Source organism: Oryctolagus cuniculus, chromosome 6 (genome assembly GCF_051225735.1).
Source record: "Oryctolagus cuniculus isolate XC-2025 breed Fujian yellow rabbit chromosome 6, ASM5122573v1, whole genome shotgun sequence".
NCBI classification, from domain to species: Eukaryota; Metazoa; Chordata; class Mammalia; order Lagomorpha; family Leporidae; genus Oryctolagus; species Oryctolagus cuniculus.
The window spans coordinates 59,386,328-59,410,715 of record NC_142872.1 but is presented as its reverse complement, the minus strand read 5'-3'; the positions used below and the strand labels follow the sequence as shown (position 1 = coordinate 59,410,715).

At 41.0% G+C, this 24,388-nt stretch overlaps 1 protein-coding gene across 6 annotated transcripts in view; it reads right to left on the bottom strand.

Annotated features, from left to right (window-relative positions):
- The window catches only part of RANBP17 (RAN binding protein 17), a 370,153-nt gene that overhangs the window by 17,358 nt on the left and 328,407 nt on the right, over window positions 1-24,388 (bottom strand). For all 6 annotated transcript variants that reach the window (XR_016236455.1, XM_089336195.1, XM_070076414.2 and 3 more), the window contains one exon: window positions 14,203-14,369. Coding sequence is in view for 4 of the 6 variants with exons in the window: in XM_089336195.1 (XP_089192321.1) it covers window positions 14,203-14,369 (167 nt within the window). In the remaining 2 variants the exon portion in view is untranslated. Of the gene's footprint in view, window positions 1-14,202; window positions 14,370-24,388 lie in introns of those variants that run through there.

The following is a 24,388-nucleotide window of genomic DNA, read 5'->3' as shown; positions in this document are numbered from 1 at the left end:
GAGCCAGGTCTGGGCTAGTCTGAAGTCAAGAGCCTGGAACTCCATCTGTGTCTCCCACATGGATGGCAGGGGCCCAGGTACTTGGGGCCATCCTTTGCTGCCTTATCAGGTTCATTAGCAGGAAGCTGGACCAGAAGTGGAGTATCTAGTAGTTGAACTGGTACGCTGATAGGGGATGCCAGCATTGCATGCAGTGGTTTAAACTGTAGCACCACAACACCAGCCCCTGAATACTTTCTTTGTGTTAGATGAGTCTATTCTTACTGGTTCATTTTTGCCCTCACAATATCCCTGAGTCAAGAATCTTTGGGTGTAAATAAGGGCACAGACCACCTCAGAGAAAACTTCAGTCTAAAAGGAGTAGTTAGAGGAACCCAAGTCTAGGAAGTACAGTCAGGCCTTGAGACGGCTTACAGTTGTGAATAGGCAGCTGGCAGGATCTTTCACTCTTTCTCTCTCTCCCCCTTTCCAGCCCCTCCTCTCTGGGGCTGTTGGTCTCTCATTCTAGATCCCCTTGTCTTTCTGCTTCCATTGTCTCCCCCTGCAGACTGGCTACCTTTCTGAGCACAGGGCAGACAGAATGGCTGCTCCAAGGCTCTTGGATTTTCAAGTCTTCAATCTAGGTGAGGATGAAGAGACTGCCCATCCCCTTTGAACTGCTGGTTGCTAAATCTAGGGAGGAGGACTCCATCTGAGCCAGCTTGGGTCAAGCCTCTCCACCACTTGCCTGATCAGTTCTCCAAGGAAGGAGTCCTAGGCGCCATCAGGGATTTCTGAATGACCGTTGCGCATCTCCTGTGACCACTCTTCTACCCCTGCCAGTCCTGGTTCCTGGCCACTCAGCAGTGTTGTATAATGGTTAGCGGTTCAGGTTCTTCTACTTATTAGCTGTTGATTTTGTCTGAGTTATCTGACTTCTGAGAGCCATAATTACAAAATTTTGATTATAAAATGGAGATAAAAATACCTAGTTCGCAGAACTGTGAGATTTAAATAGAAAGATATGTAAAGCGGGTCCGGCGCCATGGCTCACTTGGTTAATCCTCCACCTGCGTCGCCGATATCCCATATGGGTGCTGGGTTCTAGTCCCAGTGGCTCCTCTTCTAGTCCAGCTCTCTGCTGTGGCCCGGGAAGGCATCAGAGGATGGCCCAAGTACTTGGGCCCCTGCACCCGCGTGGGAGACCAGGAGGAAGCACCTGGCTCCTGGCTTCAGATCGACGCAGCGCTGGCCGTAGTGGCCATTTGGGGAGTGAATCAGTGGAAGAAGATCTTTCTCTCTGTCTCTCTCTCTCTCACTGTCTGTAACTCTACCTGACAAATAAATAAATAAATAAATAAGAAATAAATAAGAAAGCTATGTAGAGCACTTGGTAGAGGATCTTAGCAAATGTTATTTCTACTTTGTTTTCATTATTAAAATTCTCTGTTTGAGTCTGAGGTTTTTGTATAGTGATCTCTCAGTCTCTGAAACACTGCAGGAAATAAGACTTCTGTCACAGGATGGGGGCGGGGGAAGGTAACCAGTCACTCTGTGACACCCACACACATTTAGGATCCCTCTGGTGAGTTCTGGGCTGGCTTGGTGTCACCCAGGAGGACACCCTCAGTTGTCACCTTCCTAGGTCATAGAAATTGCTGAGAGTAGAAAGACCGTACTTGTGTCAAACGTGGGAGTGCAAATAAATCCCCCCAAAATGTTTGCAAAGTAAGGATGAAAGCACAGGGTAGCTACCTGTGCTACCCTGCAGCATAAAATGCAGCTGTCCTCAGCGGGGCTTTCTTTTCCTGAGAACTCTTAAGAAAACCAAACAAAGCAAAGCAAAACCAAAAACCATTGAGAGTCAACAGATGAAACATCTCTTTTGAACACAGATTGCTAAAAACATTCCCAGAACTGGTGTCAGTATTTAATCTATGGATTAGAGTCCTCCTTGCAGAGGTTTTTACAAAGGATACATTTAAAATTTAATGAATTCTTTTTATTCTTAATTTAGAGTGACAGCCAATTATGCCAATCACTGATAATGCAGAGGCTATATACCATCTTGCTTGCCACTTGCCATGCCGGGTGAGAGTGTTATAAAGCATGCCCAATTACTGGTGGGCTAACCCTGTGCAAGGCTGTGCTTTTTCTCTTAGGAAACGCTTTCTCTATTTTACATGGGTGTGAAGGAAAAGATATGGCTGTTGTTCATTTTTTGCAACTCCTTTGCTAGTCTCAGAACATTTGCTGCACACTAACAGCAAAACTCACTGTCCTAAACTGTAGAGAAAAAAACGATGACAGATGGGGTCACTTTCATTCATAAAGAAAACATTTGGAGCCCCTGGGAATGCCAAATCAAGCCACTGGCACCCAATGACTCCATGCCAACTCACAAACTGTATCACATTTTTTGTTTAAAGACAAAGGCTAATCGACATGTGACTTATTCCAAATTCTTCTCTAGGAAGAGTTGTTTTATTTTTTCTATTTAGTGTACTGGAAAACATTGTAATTCCCCAATTCCATAAACATACAAATATAATTGTAAAATGACATCATTCTGTTTTCATTTAATTACCCCTGAAATGCTTTCTATTTAATATTCATTACTCAAAAGCTAATTTAAAAGAGAAAGAGATGCGACTTATTCAAAAAGATGTACTGTCATTCACAGCAATAGTTATCTAATATACAGAAGTTAATAAAGCAGATTAATCTACAAGTCCCTTTAAGCCATTCTTGAGTTTTGAACAACTGCCTCTTTGACCTTTCACCTTCACGCTGTGCACCAGTAGCAGGTGCCAGCTGTACAGAAATTATGGCTGCCGCGTCTGAACGCAAAATCTTTTCTTACTTTGCTTCTGACCAGCAGCTGACCCTTTAGGAGTGATTGTTTCTGGTGCCGGCCTAAAGGCTACATAAACCAGTAGCAGATAAACAAAAGGCTTACATATACCAGCTGCCTTGCCTAAGGGTACCATCCTAGGCTGACACCTCCACTCCTTCTCCAGCATCCCAAATTGCTCCTTGTTTGTTTCTATACATGCATTTAATCCTTATTATTTTGTGGAGGGGTACGGGTAGGAGAAACTGCCCCCTCCTCAAAGCAACAACAAAAAACCCCTCCCTTCCCTCGAACTTGACTTTTGAGTATTCCATGTCAAACTGTGCCATTATAATGCTAATCTAGGCCTGATTTAGCAACTTTAATAAGAGGCTAAAGCCTCTTGTAATTAGATAATAAAATTTTATTATGCATTTTAATATTAAAAGTCTTAAAATCAAACTCTTCAAATCATATATGGGTACAAAACTAAGGTACTTAAATATCATAGCCCCAGAAAATGGGAACTTGAAAAAGCACATTGTGGCTAATTTTTCATTCTCAGAAATGTAAACATGGAATTCCTATGTGGTGGCAGAGAAAGCTCCAACACTCTTAATTATGTGCAGGAAAGAATGAATCTATTCAAGTATGAAGCATGCTGCACCATTTCCAGCAATAGCATGAGATGGCTTTGACAGTTATTTCTTGGATACAAATTACACAAGTACAAAAACAATCCCCATAATGATTAAATGCAGTTATGTACATAGGAGAATACCAGTGCAAATGGTAACATATTTAAATGATTTTCCTTCATTAAAAAAATTATATATGATATTAAACCATCAATCACTGCTGAGGCACAGGAGTTTAAATGTATTGTCACTGGCTGAAATAAATGACTTGGAGACTGGATTCTGGCTCACTCAATATGGTGCCTTTGCTGTTGCTTAGCCACCCAACTCTCTGCTGGTTTGGGCTACATCTGGTGGATTCTATTCCTTTCAATTAATAAGGCAAGTTATGCCATCAATGGATTACATCCTTAAACTATGCTTAGAGGTTAAAAAAAAAAAAACCCACATGTCCTAGTGTATGTGTGTGTGTGTGTGTGTGTGTGTGTGTTTGGCGCAGGGAGGGGGGAGCTCTCTGTTCTATTTGGAATAATATTTGAAGTACTTTTCTTCCTTCATCGTGTTTAGAATGAAATTTTCTTGTGGAATGTCAGCAGGGGTATTATATACATACACACATATATATAGTATGATACATTCTTATCCATTGGTTTATAAAGTAGTTGCCTATGAACATGTTAAGAGTTAATGCCTAAAGTCACTGCCTACTTTTAAGAACTTAATTTTTCAGGGTTTGTCTTGCAGAAATTCACAGACTATCAGGAGGTGTCAGGCTCTCCTGGGTGCTGAGACACCTATCTAAATGTAGGTGATCTTTGAGGAAAAAGGCACCCTATAGAACATACCATGGTCACAGCACTAATTTGCTGATTTATAAACCAAGGATAGATTTCTGTTACTGGTTTTTCTATTTGAGAATACCACTTTTGTTACAGGTGAAATAGTCATTCAACAAATATCCCTATAAAATGAAATCAAAATGTCAAAGATATGTGTAATAACAGGATTTGAACTAGAATCATCCTTTAAAAGATGTACAAAGAGTCATATAATATTACAGATAGAAGGCCATTTCAGTTAAAAATGTTTTTCTATTTTTAAAACCATAAACATTAACTTTCTGGACTAATCTTCTGAGATAGTGATCACAAATTCTTCCTCCTTAAGCAGCTTGGTTGTTCCCTAGATACTTCTGTCCAATCCTGGATCTCCAGATATTGCCTTGATCCTCAATAATTAGACTGTGTACATGCAAACTCACACACTTGAGAAAACTTTTTATTTTTGACTCAAACTTGGCTACTTTGAAAACCAAAAAGAGTTAGAAAAAATATTAACTGAATTTAACTGCCTGTTTATTACATGCTTCAGGATGCAAAGACACAACCCAAATGTGATAAAACGCCCCTTAATGAGGCAGTTTCAGTACTTAAATACAATAAAAGCAAATTAAATTAAAAAAATTAGGTAAAACCAAAATAACCATAACATTTTAAAACTAACAAAAAGCAGTCTTCAAAAATTATCAAAAAATCAGAGGAAATAAAAATATCACAGCACGGCTGTCAGAAAAAAAAGGGATCATGCATTGGACACCTCAGTTCTGAAATTCCTTGGGATGGCATAATACACAGGTTGGCAACTGATAGACATTTAGCATTGGCCTGAGTGTTTTCTTTTTGTTCTTCTTTCCTTTTTTTTTTTTTTTTTTAAGATCTTATTCATTGGCCGGCGCCGTGGCTCACTAGGCTAATCCTCCGCCTTGCAGCGCCGGCACACCAGGTTCTAGTCCCAGTCGGGGCGCCGGATTCTGTCCCGGTTGCCCCTCTTCCAGGCCAGCTCTCTGCTGTGGCCCGGGAGTGCAGTGGAGGATGGCCCAAGTGCTTGGGCCCTGCACCCCATGGGAGACCAGGAGAAGCACCTGGCTCCTGCCATCGGATCAGCGCGGTGCGCCGGCCGCAGCGCGCCGGCCGCGGCTGCCATTGGAGGGTGAACCAATGGCAAAGGAAGACCTTTCTCTCTGTCTCTCTCTCTCACTGTCCACTCTGCCTGTCAAAAAATAAAAAAATAAAAACAAAAAACAAAACAAAAAAAGATCTTATTCATTTATTTGAAAGTCAAAGTTACAAAGAGAGGGAGAGGGAGAGAGAGAGAGAGAGAGATCTTCCATCCACTTGTTCACTTCCTAAATGGCCACACAAAGATCAGGGCTGGGCCAGGCTGAAGCCAGGTGCCAGAAGCTTCATCTGGGTATCCTACAGGGGTGCAGGGACCCAAGTACTTGGGCCATCTTCTGCTGCTTTCCTAGGTGCATTAGCAGGGAGCTGGATAAGAAGTAGAGTACCTGGGACTTGAACAGGGGCTCATATGGGATGCTGGCATCACAGGAGACAACTTTACACACTATGCCACAATGATGGCCCCTGTTTCTTATTTTCAATCAATGCCCAACATTTAAAAATTAGAATTTCTGGCAACAGTGTGTCTTACTTGTAGCAGGGCTGGGGAATGTCTGGCCCGTGGGCCATAGAAGGCCCACACAATCATTTGGTTTGGCCCTGCCAAGGCAACTGCAGGTGGGACTTGAAATTCAATAAAGCTATAACAGGCTAATTTTTAAGTTGATGATTTTGTTTGGCCCATGAATGATGTTATAAATATCCACATGGCCCTTGGCAGAAGAAACATTTCCCACCCCTGAAAGCAACAATTAGCTGGAGCTGTGTTGAAGCTGCCTGCTTTAGCTGAGATGCACATTCAACTTTCTTCCCAGTCTACTTCATTCATGTTTTCTGCCTGGTCTCAAAGGCATCTTAGTTTATGATACTTGCTCCACTGGTTAGGACATGGAGAGGGACGCTCTAAGGAGTCCAGGTGTCAGACTCGTACCTTTACAATGACCACTGACAGAGCTAATCGTACTCACTAGCACAAGTTCCCTTTAGAAAAGAGAAACAGTTTACAACTAGAAAGAGGTGAAAAATGGCATCCAGTGCTGAGCAATCAGTGCTGAGAGCCAGGATACAGCACGGAGGTACTGGCGACCGGAGATGGATGCACAGCACAAGCTGCTTCCTACCTTCATCCTACAGCTGCCATATTGATTCTGTCCTCGAGAAATCAGGTTAACGTAAACCTCAAGAGCTACCTCAAAGGCATTAAAGTCACTAAAGAATATCATGGGACAGTTACACTATTAGACTCTGACCTTCCCAAGGATACATGCCCTACTAAATTTACACCCTCAATGTCTGCCTACAGAATTAATGAATAGACACAGGTGGAGAATAAGAGAGAGGACCCTCAGCGTTGTCTTTGTGATTCTGCACAGGCTGGCAAAGTCCTTCTCCTTTGCCTACTGCCTGTCTGGGTCACTGCCCTTAAGGAGAGCTCCGGTGGGACTTATTGGAGGCTCAGATTGTCTTGTGGTAAGTGCTTAAAAGATGCAAACTTCTTTAGAAGTCACCAAACATGCAAATGTATTTTGAAATGTTTATAGTTTTCTCATAATACATATGTCCCATGAATTTTCTGAAGTGCCCTCAATATGTCAAAATCCTGTCAATCAGCTGAAATAATGTGGGATAGGCAGGTAGTTAGTTTAGGTCTTCTGAGCTAGCTATAAGTCACTACAAGCTCCCATATATAATTCTGTCCTCCTACTTTTCAATCAAAATGCCCCCTTTGCTGGGATGCACCTGCTTCATCTGGGAACTAAATGGGGGATGCCATGAGAATACGGATACTGAGTTCCACGTGGACCTTGTGGAGGGGCCATATCCTCTCCAGGTAGCTTCATGCCTGGAGAGGCATCATCCCCCACCTCGTAAAGGAGGCCAACACTGGGAGGAGCTCTCCCTCACAGGCAGCCGCAGGTGCTGCGCAGGCGCCCGCTCTGTCGCCCTTTCCCCACCCCTCTTCCTTTGGGGTAACCATTGGGCCCCCTGCCCATTTCTGATGCATTTTCTCTGTGTGGGGCAACCCCTGCTCACGTGTGCATGTGTCTTCACTTTCTCACTTTTTTAAAAAAATATTTATTTATTTATTTGAAAGGCAGAGTTACAGAGGCAGGGAGAGAGGGAGAAAGTAAGTCTTCCATCTGCTGGTTTACTTCCCAAATGGCTGCAACACCTGAAGCCAAGAACCAGCAGCTTCTTTTGGGTCTCCCACACAGGTGCAGGGACCCAAGGACTTGGGCCATCTTCCACCGCTTTGCCAGGCCATAGCAGAGAGCTGGATAGGACGTGGAGCAGCTGGGCCTCAAACCAGTGCCCATATGGGATGCTGGCATGGCCCCCACTTTCTCACTTTTGAATAAGATTTTTTACCACTTTTTGCACCTTATACGTATCTTCACTTAGAATGTTTGTCTTTGTGCTTGGAGTGAAATCAACTAAGCTCAGAAATATAAAGGAATTTCCATCACTTTTTGAGTAAAATGCTTAAATGTCTAAAATTTGTGAAAATGGAACTTCATGTAACATTAAGGATTAATAAAACAACATTTTAAAAAAAAGAAGCCACCAAATAAAGAGCAGATAACTTTATGGTTAAGCATGTGAACTCTGGAGTGAAACAGACTCAGGTGCAAACACAAGTTCTTCTACTTAGTAATTTTGGGAAAGGTCATCATTTTATGCCTCAGTTGATTTTTATTTATGTATTTATTTATTTTTATTTGACACGTAGAGTTATAGACAGGGAGAGAGAAACAGAGAGAAAGGTCCTCCTTCCATTGGTTCACCCCTCAAATGGCTGCTACAGCCGGCACTACGCCGATCCGAGGTCAGGAGCCTGGTCTCCTATGCGGGTTCAGGGGCCCAAGCACCTGGGCCATCCTCCGCTGCCCTCCCGGGCCATAGCACAGAACTGGACTGGAAGAGGAGCAACTGGGACTCGACCTGGCGCCCATATGGGATGCCGGCACCACAGGTGGAGGATTAATTAAGTGAGCCACGGCACCGGCTCCCTCAGTTGATTTTTAAAAAGTTTGTTTCAAAGGGAGAGGGAGGAAGGGAGGGAGGGAGGGGGAGAGGGAGAGGGAGGGAGGGAGAGAGAGAAAGTATCTTCCATCTGCTGTTTCATTCCCCAAATGCCCACAACAGCCAGGGCTAGAAACCAGGAGCTCTGTCTACCTGGGTGGCAGAGCAGAGACCCAAGTACTGAAGCCACTTAGGCCACCATCTGCTGCCTCCCAGGTTGGACATCATCAGGGATCGGAAGCAGAGGTGAGACTTGATTCCAGGCACTCTGATATGGGGTGCGGGTTTCCCCAAGGGATGGTTTAACCCACTGCACCATGATGCCCACACCAGCCTGTTTCTGTTTCTGTAAAATGTCACAACATACTTTCAGAGCCACTGTGATGATTAGATCAGACTCCACATATGTAAAGAGCTTAAGTTACTGTCTGCACACAGTAAGCAAATTTTGCTTTATTTCTTAGAAACAAATACATGATATATACATGGGCCATTTTGAATATGACCAAGTCTGCAGCAGCAGCAAGTACAAAAAATAACTCACATGAAATGGGAGTTCTTACCTTCCACCCTGAGTAGCTAATGACATATCTTTGGCTTCCTTTATGTTATTCTCTGATCCTGTAGGACACATTCTTTCAGTTTGCCATATTTTTTGATAATAAAGTTGCAAATCAACCAGACTGAATGTGCCCTATGGAGGGCACACTTTGTGTTTAAGGATCGCTAGAAATACCTTTGTTAAAATAGGAAATCTGGGGGCTAGCCTTTTGGCACAGGTTAAGGTGCTGCCTGCCACACTGGTAGACATCTATATGAGTGCCACTTCAAGTCTTGGCTGCTCCTCTTCCGATCCAGCTCCCTGCTAATGCATCTGGAAAAGCAGCAGGAATTCTAGGCTACTGGCTTCAGCCTGATCCAGCCCCAGCCCAGCCATCTGGGGAGGGAACCAGCAGATGGAAGATTCTCCCCTGCCCACTCTTTTCTCTGTAATTCTACCTTTCAAATAAATAAAATAAATCTTTAAAAAGAATAAAATTAGCAAAACTGGCTGATTATTTTTTTAAGAGGATAAGAAATGTGACTATTATTTCATCTGCTTAGTTGTTTTCTACTGTGAGAATCTTGCTAAGGTTTTACAGGCCAAAGTCTCAACATCAGATATATATGCAACTGCACTTTCTCCTACTTAGTATTATGGAATGGAATCTTAAGTATGAAAGATGTCTTGTATAGTATGTCAAAATGTTGTGCAATATCATTTCAGTCTAAACAGAAATGAAAAAAAAGCAGATGATCTCCCTTTTGCTATAATTCACTTTGGGATGCATGTCATGAAGAGCACTATACAAAAGCAATTTTCATTGATTGACTGACTGATTGAGGAAAAGGGTGAATGTTCTCTCAGCTTAAGTCCCTACTGAAGTATGATTCTTATGGCTCTTGACAGCTCTTTACAATTTGTAGTTAAATGCCGTGTTAGCAATAAATAAATAAATAAATAAAATGAGATAAAAAGGGAGGGAGAGGAGAGAGAAAAAAATTAGAACTTCTTTGGGTTTCTAGTTCAGCTGACTTGAATCAAAAAGATAAACAGATGCGGGTAAGAGAAATTCAAACCTAACTGTTCTAGCTCCTCTAGATTTTAGAGACTATAACTACTAAATATTCCTTGTTAACAAATTAATGGCATGTAATACTGACAGCCTGATAGTTCTTGCTCTACTTCTGTGAAAGGTGCTAGTCTTTCTGAAGCAATAGTTTCCATTGAAATTTTGATTGAGAGAAGCAGTATCAGTGTCTGATTCTTATAATCTCAAAAAGAATTAGTTCCATCTCTGAAATGCTCCTCTCATTCCATATAGCATGATCCTTCGTGTACCTAATGTGGGAAGATCTTTCACTCTGTGAAATGACCACATGGATTTAGTCAGCTCATCTATTGGTTAGAGATGCAAAGACTTAGTATGACCAGTGACGAAACTGAAAACAATTCACACACCAATGTCATCTTCCAAGTTCTATAGCGGGTCGGTGTCCAGTCAGTAGTGATCAGGTTACTAAAATTTTTAGTTTGCTCTCCTATTGACTTAAAAGCATTCAGGAACACCCCCCCCCCAAATTAATGTAAACTGCATTTTTCTCAATTGTTAAGTTAAAGTGAGGCAATAAGTTTTACTTGAAATAGATTCATTTAATTACAATAGATCTTCAAGTGAACTAAATTTTAATGTTTTCCAAGTAAGATTTGTTTGGGAAACTATGGAAGTTTATTTATTTGCAGAACAGTTTTAGAAACACTGAAGATCTACAGGCACCTAGTGGGTCATGATAAATACATTTTCAGGTGGCAGGCACTACAGTTGGTTTCCCAGGCTGCTGCATACAAATGGAAAAGGCCTGTAAGGATATTGGAAAACCCTCTATATAGGTTCTTGCTCTGTTTATTATAGAAGCTTGAGGAGGTAACTTTGCAATTTGGAATTGACACTCTTCATGCAATTATGTTTTCAGCAAAACAGGTCCAGGTTGGGGGAAAAATAGTTCAAACTAGTAAATAATTGCAGCATCATTGCATCAGTTTAGTTTAAAGAGCTGACAAACCCTCTCTAAACTCCAAGCACAATTAGTCATTAGGGTCTAGTTTTTCAGCACTGTTAAGCAATTTGTAACCCATTCCTTTTAATAGGGTTAGGCATTACTTAACCGACACAGATGCCTGAAAACTGAAACCTCAAGTTACGAAGCAGCAACCTTGTTCATTACCTTATGTGATAGGCAAATCATCTATAAAAACAGCATTTAATGGGCAACCAATGAATAATCAATGGCTCACTTTTCATCTGAGTGCGAAAATGAGAATAATCTAATACAAAGTCCCTCTGGTCAGAGGCCGAGTCTTGGGTTCCTTTGCTCTTCAGGCCTGATTTATAAGGCCTTGGAAAGCTGATGTAAACAGATGATCAATGGAACCCATCCCTGCTCATAATAACCCCCAACTGGCCCACTCCCTCTTTTCCAAGTCCATCCCTCCAGGCTATTAGCTCTGTCCAGCTAATTCTGCCCACTACTCCTGCCTGCTGCTTTTACTCTGGCCATCCGCTCCGTCCAGCCGACTCAGAAGTAATTTTATACGCAGCAGAGAGCGAGTGGAATTGATTTTTCACTCAGCGCTCAGTTCCCATCTGAATAATTATCAATTTTACTGCCTCATAAAGGGAAGAGTCAAAATTTCAAATCAATTCAAAAGAGCTTTTGAGACGATAGAAACCGTGCATAAGAATAGAGGTCAAAGTTGTCAGTGACCTAAGGAGATGATGTCAGATATTACTATACCCAGTAGTTGACATCAGAGGCACTCAAGATGATACAACCTAGTGCTAATGCAAATCATATTTATGCTGACTACCAGAGACCAGTCATTAATATTTAAAATGCTATCTGAAAGCCTACATTCCAAATAAATAGAATGTATTCCACTGTTAATAAAGATATATCACTACTTAGTCAAACACTATAAAGTGAAAGATTACCAAGTATTATTAACACACAGAAATTACTTAAACCAACAAATGCATGGTAATTCTGAGTGAAGACAAACTTGATCGTCTCCTGCACAGCCATGTTACCTGCTAAATACAGTCTGCTGGAACCTCGTTTAGGACCACTGTCTACTGTTTCTGCTAAAATTTTCTACCAACTTAAAAGTTTCTGTCAAAGTTTATGGGACAATATTGCGATTACAGCTGAGTGCTTGCAGGAGTGATCTGTAGTGGACCAGTCCCTGGCTGTGGTGGGGGCTGGGTCTGGGATCTGGCTAACCTGGGGATACTTTTTTCCAGTGATTACAAGCTCTAAGTTGGTGGCTCTCTCTTGGCCGGCGCCGTGGCTCACTTGGCTAATCCTCCGCCTGCAGCGCTGGTACTCTGGGTTCTAGTCCTGGTTGCTCCTTTTCCAGTCCAGCTCTCTGCTGTGGCCCAGGAAGGCAGATGGAGGATGGCCCAAGTGCTTGGGTCCTGCACCCGCATGGGAGACCAGGAGGAAGCACCTGGCTCCTGGCTTCAGATCAGCGCAGCTGCTGGCCGTAGTGGCCATTTGGGGGGTGAACCAGTGGAAGGAAGACCTTTCTCTCTCTCTCTCTCTAACTCTGCCTGTCCAAAAAAAAAAAAAAAAAAAAAAAGAAAAAAAAAGAGGGCTATGGGACACTCTCAACACTAACAGCGGCTACTACATGAAGGCAAGGTGTGTGGAGAGGGGAGAACAGAGGTTTACCTAAGTCTTGAAAGAATGTAGATTTTTGAGAAGGCATTTCAGGTTAATCTGAGATATTTTAATCTGAGATATTATCCCCACTTCGAGAATTGATTGTGTGAGCAGTAAGGACTTGTGTTTTTGAGCTAAATGGATCTGGGTTCAAATTCCAATTCCCTCACTTTCTAGTCGGTCTCTCCTCATCTCAATTTAGTCATCAATAAAATGGGATAATGATATCCTTATTTCAAGGTTCTTATGGAATCTAAGTGAGAAGACTTCTCTGACAGTTTTCCTCTCTCTCCTGCATCACTCTCTGTCATCACTATATTAATCAAATTACCAAATACCTGGTTTGTCTCACATGAAAGGAAACTTTTTAAGGAGAGAAATTGTGTTTTATGAGTTTTAAAGATTCTTGCACCTTGCATGTAATGAATCCTTCTTCTTACCTTTACTGTATTGCCACCGAGCTGTAACAGTTCCAGGGTTGTACCAGTTATAGGCCTGTATGACTACACAAAATCTGAATTTTCAACCCTCTTCCCCGATAAGCGATTAATTGAAACATCACCATAATTAAAATTCACATAATTTCATTTAAATACTAGCAAAATATGATAGCCAGGAAGGAAACCTCTTCCATGGCTGTCTCATTTTCTTTCCATCATTTCTCTACAGAAGTGACAATTTCTGCTGATTTCAGGCAATTTATTTGCTAAAGACACACTGAAATGTTTACATCTGCAAATCACAGATTATTATGGATATAATTAGATAAAACAACTAAAAACAATATGAAGATATCACTCCCCAAATTTAGTGAAATTAGAAAATATAGTAATGGTATTTCCATAAAAATGGTATTATTCTCTTCGAAATATTTCTGGCACATATACTTCTTTTTAAGCATACTATTACTGTGATGTACAGAAGTTTTTAAAAACATTATTAAACTTGGACCCAACCCATATTAGCCAATTAAAGTACATTTGAAAATAAACTGTGGTTTCATTTCTTATTAGTTAAGTGCTCTTAGGAATACAACCTTAAGTACCTGAGCTATGATTTCTCATTTTAAATTTGGAGAAATACACTATTATATGATGAATAGACAGTTCCTAGCAAGTTGGCTGATAGAGACCAGGAGCCCAGAGTATGGTAGTATCTTAATATAACAGAGAACTCACAAGGCAAGCATCACATGGTATTTTAGAGGCTCCAGGAAAGAGATCAGATGTTGAGTGCTTCTACTCCACTTTTGCCATAGTTTTTCTCAGGCCTCTGGAAGAACTATCCTCTTTTAAAAATTTTAGCTTTACTGTGATAAGATGACTGACAAGGGCATTTCTTGAGGGGAGGTAGTCCTGGGAGCCAGTGCACCATCCCACATTTAGGGAAAATACTCCTGAAGAATAACTGATAAAGGGTCTTGACAAGATGTTACTCCAAGAGACAGTCAGGGACCAGGTTGGCTTCTGGGGAACTCTCTTAAGCAAGGTGACTAATTACCAGTTACCTGCTGCAGGACATCTGGGTTTTGTTGCATAAAATGTAATAGTCTCTGGCCAGCCTGGGTTGCCTCTCTGCATCGAAGTGGCTTCTTGCCCTCTTTTGCTATGTGCTTGTAGAGGTAGGTGACGACGTAGTCTAAACTGATGCAGCAGCTGGAGGAGACAACTGTATCTGTACAAACAATAAATAAGAATTCATTTGCATTACTGAAGTGTTTGCTGCAGTTGGTTATAATGTCTCCCCTCAGAGAACATCACTTTCTGGCTTCAGAGCACTGGTAAGCAAACTGTAAGCTCCTTGAGGTAGAGATTCTTGCCTCCCCTCTTTAAACCCAGCGTCTATCACAGAGCCGGGCACAGAGACGTGTTAGTTCAGTAAATGATTACTATACAAAATTGTGACCTGAACAACTTCTGCTTAATTCTACCTCTGATTCCCCAAGTGGCTGCTCAGTTGGTATCTACTTAGTGCAAAGTGTTCTGCTTTAGGACATACAGGGGGGGTCTAACCTACCTTGCTGTCAGAGACTCATGGTTTAGTAGACAAGTTACTGTAGCCAACGTTGTGCAAAAATGAATGACATACTGCTGAGAACATTTTGAGGGCATTGAGAGCATTTAGTTTAGGAGGCAGCACCTGAAGTGGGCTTAGAAAGACCACTTCCGTGAGATGTAAGGAAGGCTGTTTTCAGATAGAGAGATGAGCATGAGAAAGAGAATGTGGTAGGAAAGTTGTGGGTTTGGGAGTCAGCTCTGGTTTCAAATCCCATTTTTTCCCCAATTACTCGCTGTGTTGCTGCTCTTGCTACTTTTCTCACCTTTTAAAAAATGCCTTGTGTAGTTGAGTGAGAGGAAAGTAAATTAATTAGTAATAAAAACAGCTGATATTTATTGAGCACTTACTATGGTAAGTGCTTCCCATGGATTATTAATTTTAATCCTCACGACAATACTTTAATAGTTACTATTATTATCGCTCCATACTACTATTACCTCTATTTAAAGGTGTGGCTTAGAGATTAAATAATCCATCCAATGATATACAGCTAGAAGACTGTGTGATCACAGTATGAAAATAAAGAAGGCATTCAGACTCTGGATCTGTATTTTTAATTACTATATTAAAAGTAAGCGCTGGGGCTGGCATTATGGTGTAGCAGGTTAAGTGGCCATTTGAGATGCCCTGCAACTGATATTGGAGTGCTGGTTTGAGTCCTGGCTACTCCACTTCTGATCCGGTTTCTGGCTAATGTGCCTGGGAAAGCAGCAGAAAATGGTCCAAGTACTTGGGCCCCTGTACCCACTGGTGAGACCAGGATAGAGTTTGTGGCTCCTGGCTTTGTCCAGGCCAAAATCTGGCTGTTGTGGACATTTGGGGAATAAACCACCAAGTAGAAGAGAGAAGGCTTCTTTTACTCTCCCTTTCAAATAAATAAATAGATAAATAAATAAATAAATCTGAAAAAGTACTAAGTATTAATCAAAAATATATGTCAGCATCAAACATCTTCTTAAAACACAATGGCACTCAAAAAAAATTCCAGCTACTACTGGTTTACTCTCATGGTAAAAAGGAGGCTATTTTTAGGGGGCAGGACTTTTTTCTTTTTTTTGCTACTGACAGATAACATTTGGCACAACCCTTGGGAGTTTATAATTTTTTTTATTTAACAGATAGATTTAGATAGTGAGAGAGAGAGATAGAGAGAAAGGTCTTCCTTTCGTTGGTTCACCCTCCCAAAACGGCTGCTACCACTGGCTGGAGCTACGCCGATCTGAAGCCAGGAGCCAGGTGCTTCTTCCTGGTCTCCCATGAGGGTGCAGGGGCCCAAGCACTTGGGCCATCCTCCACTACTACTGACAGCAAAAAAAAGTCCTGCCCCCTAAAAATAGCCTCCTTTTTACCATGAGAGCAAACCAGTAGTAGCTGGAAATTTTTTTTTTTTTTGAGTGCCCATTGTGTGTGTGTGTGTGTGTGTGTTTGACAGGCAGAGTGGACAGTGAGAGAGAGAGAGACAGAGAGAGACAGAGAGAAAGGTCTTCCTTTGCCGTTGGTTCACCCTCCAATGGCCGCCACACCGCGCTGATTAGAAGGCAGGAGCCAGGTGCTTTTCCTGGTCTCCCATGGGGTGCAGGGCCCAAGCACTTGGGCCATCCTCCACTGCACTCTCGGGCCATAGCAGAGAGCTGGCTTGGAAGAGGGGCAACCGGGACAGAATCCGGCGCCCCGACCGGGACTAGAACCCGGTGTGCTGGTGCTGCAAGGCGGAGGATTAGTCTATTGAGCCGCGGTGCTGGCCGCCTATTGTGTTTTAAGAAGATGTTTGATGCTGACATATATCCCGGGCCACAGCAGAGAGCTGGATTGGAAGAGGAGCAACTGCGACCAGAACCTGGTGCCCATATGGAATGCCGGTGCCGCAGGTGGAGGGAGGATTAACTAAGCGAGCCATGGCCCTGGGATTTATAATTAGTAAGAGAAAACACCAAGAGAAAACAATTAAAAATGAAAAATTTGGTGGACTGAGAAGTTGATTATCAAGAAAGTAGGGCTGAGAAGCAGATTTACAAAGGGAATAGATTTCCTGAGTCATCTTTGAGGATCACATGTGAACACACACGTGGTGTGCTCAACACAGATTTAGGTCAAACATCAGCTGAATCAATCAAGAAATGGGTAGCTAAAACTAATCAGAAATTTTCTAGAAAAACCTTTGATTTGCATTTAGTAATAATACATAGCTCTGATACAATACCACAGTTTTAAAACTGTCATGGCATTTTATAGAGAAATGTCATGAAAAACAGACAGTGGCAAGTCTGAAAAGAAACACAGTAGGGGCAGGCATTATGTACCACAGTTAACCATATGGGAGTGCCTAGGTTTGAGCCCTAGCTCTGCTCTCCATTCTGGCTTCTTGCCAATATGCCTCAAGAGGCGCAGGTGATGGCTCCAGTGTTTGGGTTCCTGACACCCATGTGGGAGACCTGGATTGAGTACCAGACTCCTGGCTTCTGCTTGATCTAGTCCTGGCTGTTGTGGGCTTCTGGGGAGAGAGCCAGTGCACAGGAGATCTTTCTGATTGTCTCCACTATGTCTCTCTCTGCCTTTCAAATAATAATAATAAACGAAATACAGGCAGGATAATGGTAGTTAATACAGGATCATGAAAGATGAGGAATTGAAGGTCTAAAAAGATAGGCATGGATAATAGTTTTGGAGTTATAAAGTCTAAGGAAGCAGATTTCTATTACAGTAATGGAATTTGATTGATTAATTAGCTAATTTACTCTTTTTCTCTCCCTACTAACTAGGTTATATTGTAGAAAAGGCAGTTCTGGTTTTATAAGCCTGGGAGGTAGCACAGTGTAGCATGGCAGTCATACACAACACTGCTGAGCCTGGCTACGTCACATTTCCCTTTTCCTTCACAATTCCACATTTGAAATCCCAGTCATGAAAGTAAATGGATTAAGTCACTTAACAGCTATAAAGGCAAGCAGGAAATAGATATGGTTGCCTTCACCAGTGAACAGCAGTGTGCTATCAATCATGAGAAAATTATAAAGACTTCACATAGATTTGGTGACCATATGCCATGCAGGTTGCTTTAAAAGGCTCCAATGCACTGAGTCAGCTGTGAAAATGCCAGGTAAACACTTTAGCCACAAAGGTTGAAGCATATATCCTTACAATAAAAGCATGAAGAAGAGCTTCCATTATGGCTGATTTATGGTTGGGGGCTTTGAAAAAGATAAATGTTATTTCGTGATAGATTTAAAAGTGGGGAATCATAAGGTTCAAAGGGCATTTGGTCAAAAACAGAATGAATTGTGCTGAGGACTACATGTTATTATTGGTTCTTATCTGCAGCTAAGCTATTATGTGAGACTCAAATAATGAAACTCTCCTGACATAAAAAGGATGAGCAGAAGTCATGAAGTTTCATATTGTGTCCTAGCTCTTGCTGTTTAGAATCTTTTTCAAAGAATTGCATCTAGAATTTGGACAATTTTGGCAATGATTTTTAAGTCTAATGGGCTTCTGTCCTCTCTAGCAACTTGTTTGGCACTGGGAAGAACCAAGTGCTCCTTTCTCCTGCACCCAGTCTCCACAGGAAACACATGCATCATTAATAGCCTCCGGCTCACTAAGACCCATCACTGAAAGCCATTCTGCAAAGTTAACTGTGGAGGAAAGAATTGCTTAACTGACTCAGGAAGAATAATAATAAGGCTGAGCTGAAATCGGGCTTTAGCTGCAAACTTCTCATCGCAGCAGAATCAGCAGGATGAAGGTCTTGGAAATAGCTGGTTCTAGGTTTGAATCTAAACTTTTGAGATGCTCGACTCTGGTAAGGTTCAACGGTACCTCTGTAAAACGTGCTTACCAATACCTACTTTGCACGTGTGGTCAGCCACTTATGAGGAAGTATACATAGATTGTAACAAAGTGCTTGGCACTGTATGTTAGGTTTCCCTTTTTTCACTTCCATTTGTTTTGCTGGCTATGTAAATCCCTTAAACATCAAGCCTGTAGGTCTACCAAGATAATCCATTGCTCTCTGCTCTCTTTAGCATTTACTTCATAGGAAAAATTAACAAACAAGGTATCCAAATTCTAAATGTTTCCTACATGTTTTACTCTCATGTAACATTCATACCAAATACTTCATCCAATCCAAGAATTTGTTCAAAATACAATGTACCCACTTCTATTTTTTATATGCATCTTATTAATAATGAATTTCAAAGGGAAAGATCTGGTAGTTTCTAACTGGTTCAACATTTTACGGGGTCGTCCCTGTGGCATAGTGGGCTAAGCCTCTACCTGTGGCGCTGAAATCCCATATGGGCACCAGTTCCAGTCCTGGTTGCTCCTCTTCCAATCCAGCTCCCTGCTATGGCCTGGGAAAGCAGTAGAAGAAGGTACAAGTGCTTGGGTCCCTACATCCTTGTGGAAGACCAAGAAGAAGTTCCTGGCTCCTGGCTTCAGATTGGTTCAGCTCTAGCTGTTGCGGCCACGTTGGGAGTGAACCAGCAGATGGAAGATCTTTCTCTCTGTCTCTCCCTCTCTCTGTAATACTACCTCTAAAATAAATAAATAAAAATCTTAAAAAAAATTTTACTTGCCCTTCTTTCCCTGTTTCACCTTTTGTGATGCCCTTTACTTCTGCTTGCAGCGTACCACCATGCCTGCCATGGGTAATCTTCAGAGGCTTCCCTGATCACTTTTTCTATAATAGCTACACTTAGTAACTCTCTATCCATTACCCTATTTTAAATTTTGTTTAGCACTTATGATGACTTAGTCTTATTTAATATGTGTGCTTGCTTCTTCATTTATTGTTTATTTCTCCTCACTACAATATAAGCTTTCATGTGAACTGGGACCTTACCTGTCTTATTTCCCTCAGAACTGCCACAGTTCAGAATAGTACCTGGTACTTAGAATGTGCACAATGGATAATTATTGAATGAATTAATTGAAAGCCATTATTTGGAGCAGTGTTTTTAAGCCCTGTGCTTGGAGAGGGGGAAATGGATGGGTGGTTAAAAAGATAACGTGAAACTAAAAATAATAAAGTATGATAATTAACTAAAATATTTTTATATCACATTCTGAACAGTAGACAAACCACAATTCTATCACTGATTCATTTTTTGTACCTGCCACCCATTTGTTTAACTGAGACTACAGCAGAAGTGAGACCCAATAATGCCAATAAATGCCTCTTTGCCAATGCATCACTGTTAGTAAAGAAAATATCCAAACAGTTACTGTCAATGTTCAAAACACGCTTCTTTCCTGAAGACACAGGGCACAAGTCACCTGCCAGAGTCATCCAGTGGTTATAATTTCAATTTGTGACAATACAAGAGGCTGAAGAGGAAACTGTGAAGACAAGGCAAACAATTCTACCGGGCACCTAGCTTTCAAAGTTGCAACTGTCATCAGGGAGATCCAGCAGAAGAGTAAGATTCAGAGGCAGACTCCTAGATCAGACACTTGTTAGTTATATGGTCTTAGGCAAATCATTCCACCTCTCTGAACCACAGCTAACTAGCCTGAATAATGAAAGAACACTCACATATGCTAGGAACTGGGAATAATGTAGTGATCAATACACTGTTCCTGTCCTTGAGAACTTTTCAGTGGAGCAGGGAATAGGGACAAATGGTGTTCTTAGACAGAGCACCTAACCCACTGTTGGTATGCAAGAAGGGTCTGAGAACAAAATGAGTGACTGTGAAAACACCCATTACAGTCCAGTTAGACAGTAAATGGCAACAGTGGGCCTTACATGCAAATTCAGTATTCCATCCATAATGCCATTCTGTCAAGACTCCCATGAGAGCCTTGTTAAAATGCAATTGTAGGCCTGACCAAAATTATAGTTTGAGAATGACATAGCTGCCTACAACTAATTCAGAGTATTCAAGTATTACTATGGGGCTAGATAAAACAATGTCAGGTCAAACTGTGATAATAAAAGACAGCACTCTACTTCTATGTATGAAGGATTGACTGCTATGAGCATTTGTCCTCCTGCCACAAATAACCAGAAAACAGGACAAAATATATATAAAACAAAGCTTTTCAATTATTGCAAAACAGATATTACAGGACTATTCACCCAAAAAGGGGGAAAATAAATGAGGGTAGGACCTCCAATTCCTCAAGCTTACTGTCCAAAGCAGTTGCCAGGCTGCAGGCCAGGAAGGGTAAACTCAAACAAAACCACGTGACCTCCTGATCTGAAGAGCCACAGACTAGAATCTGGGGAGGATGAGGAGTTAGAACGTAGGAGCGTGGAAGCTGCAGGACAGAGTGCTAGAGGTACACCAGGAGTCCACTCCAGAGTGTGAACAGTGACCTGTGTAAGTGTGAGAAGAAACTAACAAGGTTGGGGAAAGAACTACTGAAAAGAGTAGGCCAAATACTGCCTGGGGATGACAGGGCTGGAGATAGTTTGTGGAGAAATCTCACAATACACAGAGCACTGGAGAGTCCTCACAGGGTCACACCTTACTAGTAAAGCTCAGTTACTTCAAAATAAAGGCTGCATTTCTCTCAAATGAGTCAAACTGATTCAAAAGTTGCTCAACTGCAAGACAGAATGAAATCCACAATCTTGGGGAAAAAATATCAAACTCCAATACTGAGTAATTTAAATCACAATATAAAGCATCCAACCAAAGTCACATGGGGCAGGCGTCTGGACTAGTGGCTGTGCTGCTGCTTGGTATGCCTGCATCTCATGATGGAATGCTGGTTCAATTCCTGGAGCTACTCCTCATTCTAGTACCCTGCTCATGTGCACGCTACAAGCAACAGGTGATGGCTCAAGTAGCTGGGGGCTCCCTCTCTCCCTCTCGCAAATAAATAAATCAATCAATAATTAAAATAAAATAAAAATTAATTAATTAATTAAAAAGGAATTTAAATGAGAGAATATTACTCCTAAGAAGGAGAAAAATAAACTAACAGAAACAGATCCAGAAATGACATTAGTTATCAAAGAGCTGTTATAAATCTCATACATATGATTAAGGTTAAAATGAACCTGATGAGGAAAAAAAATGAAAAAATTTTTAAAAAGACCAAAATGAAGCTTCTAGAAAATAAAAATACAATATCTGAGATGAAAAAATACAGGACTAATATGAGGTTAAGTATTAAAAAATCAGTGAACTTGAAGATACAGCTATAGAAACTACTCAAATCCAAGCACAGAGAGGAAAAGCAGGAAAGCAGTTGAACAGAGCAGTTCCAGAAGTAGAGACAGAGGCAAGTGTGATTATTTGAGAGTAAATCACTATTTATCTGAAATGTTTATTTGAAGATAAACTGTGATGATATTATTTGAAGATATAGATATTAAATAAGCACCACTAGAAAGTAAAGCAGTATGGCTAATAAACAGACAGAGGATACATAAAAAATTGACTCATAAAAATACACAATTAATCCAAACCAAAAAAAGACAGAAAAAAGGCAAAAAGAAACAAAGACCAGATAGGACACAGTGAAAATACCTGACAGGTATATTTCCATTACACTTGGTTAACATGCTATTGCGAGAGAGAGAGAGAGAGAAAGAGAGAGAGAGAGAGAATAGCAATATCATAGATTAAAAGCAATTACACTAAGTGGTTCAAATACTAATTAGAAGACAGAGACAAATTTAATACAAATATATGACCCAGCTATATGTTATGTGTTTAAAAAAATAGGTCTATATCCTAATCACCAGAATTTGTGATTATGTTAGATTCAATGGAAAAAGGAAATTATGGTTGCAGACAGAATTAAGATTGCTAACCAAATGACCTTACAGCAGGGTGATTATTCTGGACATAACGGCATGGGCCCACTGTCAACTCAAAGGTCTTTAAAACTGGAAGGGAAAAGCTGACAGGTCAGAGGAGACGTATCTATGGAAGACGAGTCAGAGAAGCAGCACTGCTGGCTTTGAAGATGGAGGGATGAGGTTGCAGGTCAAGGAATGTGGGTGGTCTCTGGAAGCTGGAAAGGCAAAGAAATGAATGTGTTCCTAGAGTGTTTAGAACACATTGCTACCCTGTGGGAGTGACTAAGCCTTACTCCTGACTTTTATATAATTACTAGCATCACATAAGATGCTTCACGGGGCAGCTGCAGACACGGGTTGGGATGGAATGCCTGGGGTGAGTACCAGCTCTGCCACAGTACTTGGACCTGTTGCCCTCGTGGGAGACTCACTAGTTTCGGGCTCTTGGCTTCAGCCTGGTCCAGTCCCAACTGTGGCAGGCATTTGGGGAGTGAATGAAGGATTGCTCTAACACATTTGAAAAACAAAAAGAAGAAACAATATTTCTAGAGATAAAGAAGGTAATTTCATAATCCTAAAGGGTAAATTAATCAAGGAGATATGACAATAAAATAATTATGTGCCTAATAACAGAGTTTTAACATACTTGATCCAAAAAACTGATAGGATTGAGACACAGGCATAAAAAATTCAGCACTTGCTTCTTGCTAATTCACAGAACAATTAGACAACAGACAAGCAACCAGTAAGAACACAGAAGATCTGAACATTATCAATCAACTAGATCTAAACCTTTTAGAATACTCTTCCAGAGCCGGTGCTGTAGTGTAGTGGGTAAAGCCACCACCTGCAGTGCTGGCATCCTATATGGGCACCGGTTTGAGTCCTGGCTGCTCCACTTCCAATCCAGCTCTCTGCTATGGCCTGGGAAAGCAGTAGAAGATGGCTCAAGTGCTTGGACCCCTGCAACCCACATGGGAGACCCAAAAGAAGCTTCTGGTTCCTGGCTTTGGATAGTCCCAGCTCTTGCTATTGTGGCCACTTGGGGAGCGACCAATAGATGGAAGATCTCTCTCTCTCTCTCTCTCTCTCTCTCTCTCTGCCTCTGCCTCTCTGTAACTCTGTAACTCTGCCTTTCTATATATATATATATATATATATATATATATATATATATATATTTATTTATTTAGAAGGACACTCTTCCCAACCATGGAATACACTTCATTTTGAGTGTCTGTGAAACATTCACAATATTTTGGATCATTAAATCTCAATAAACTTAAAAGGTATAAAAATAATTGAGAACATTCTGACACATTGGAACAAAGCTAGAACCAATCACAGAAAGAAATCAAGAACATCTCCAAATACTTGAAAATTAAACAATGTGATTATTTTATGTATCAATCCATCAGTTAAAAAAACAGTAGGAAAAAAAAACAGCAGGGCAATTAGAAAACATTTTTGAACTGAGTAAAAATAAAGACAAAATATATCAAAATATGTAAAGTACAGGTATAGCAGTGCTTAAAGCATCAAGTATGTATAGTAGAAAAGAAAGGTCTGAATGTAATGATTTAAGCTTCTATATGAAAAAACTAAAAAGAGAAAAGGTCTTGCAAACTTAAGCACACTTTAGTAAACTAAAAACAGAAAAGAGAGAAAAAAATAACTGAACATAGTTTTTGCAATACAACTGATAAACAGCCAGAATGACCAAGAAAAAATAGAGAAAATTCATATTGCCAATATCAGGTATTAAAGAGGGACATCACTGCAGACCCTACAGACATGAAATCAGATAATAAGGGAAGCATTTTGAACAATTTCAATCCAATGATGTTACATAAACTCTAGATGAAATGGACAAATT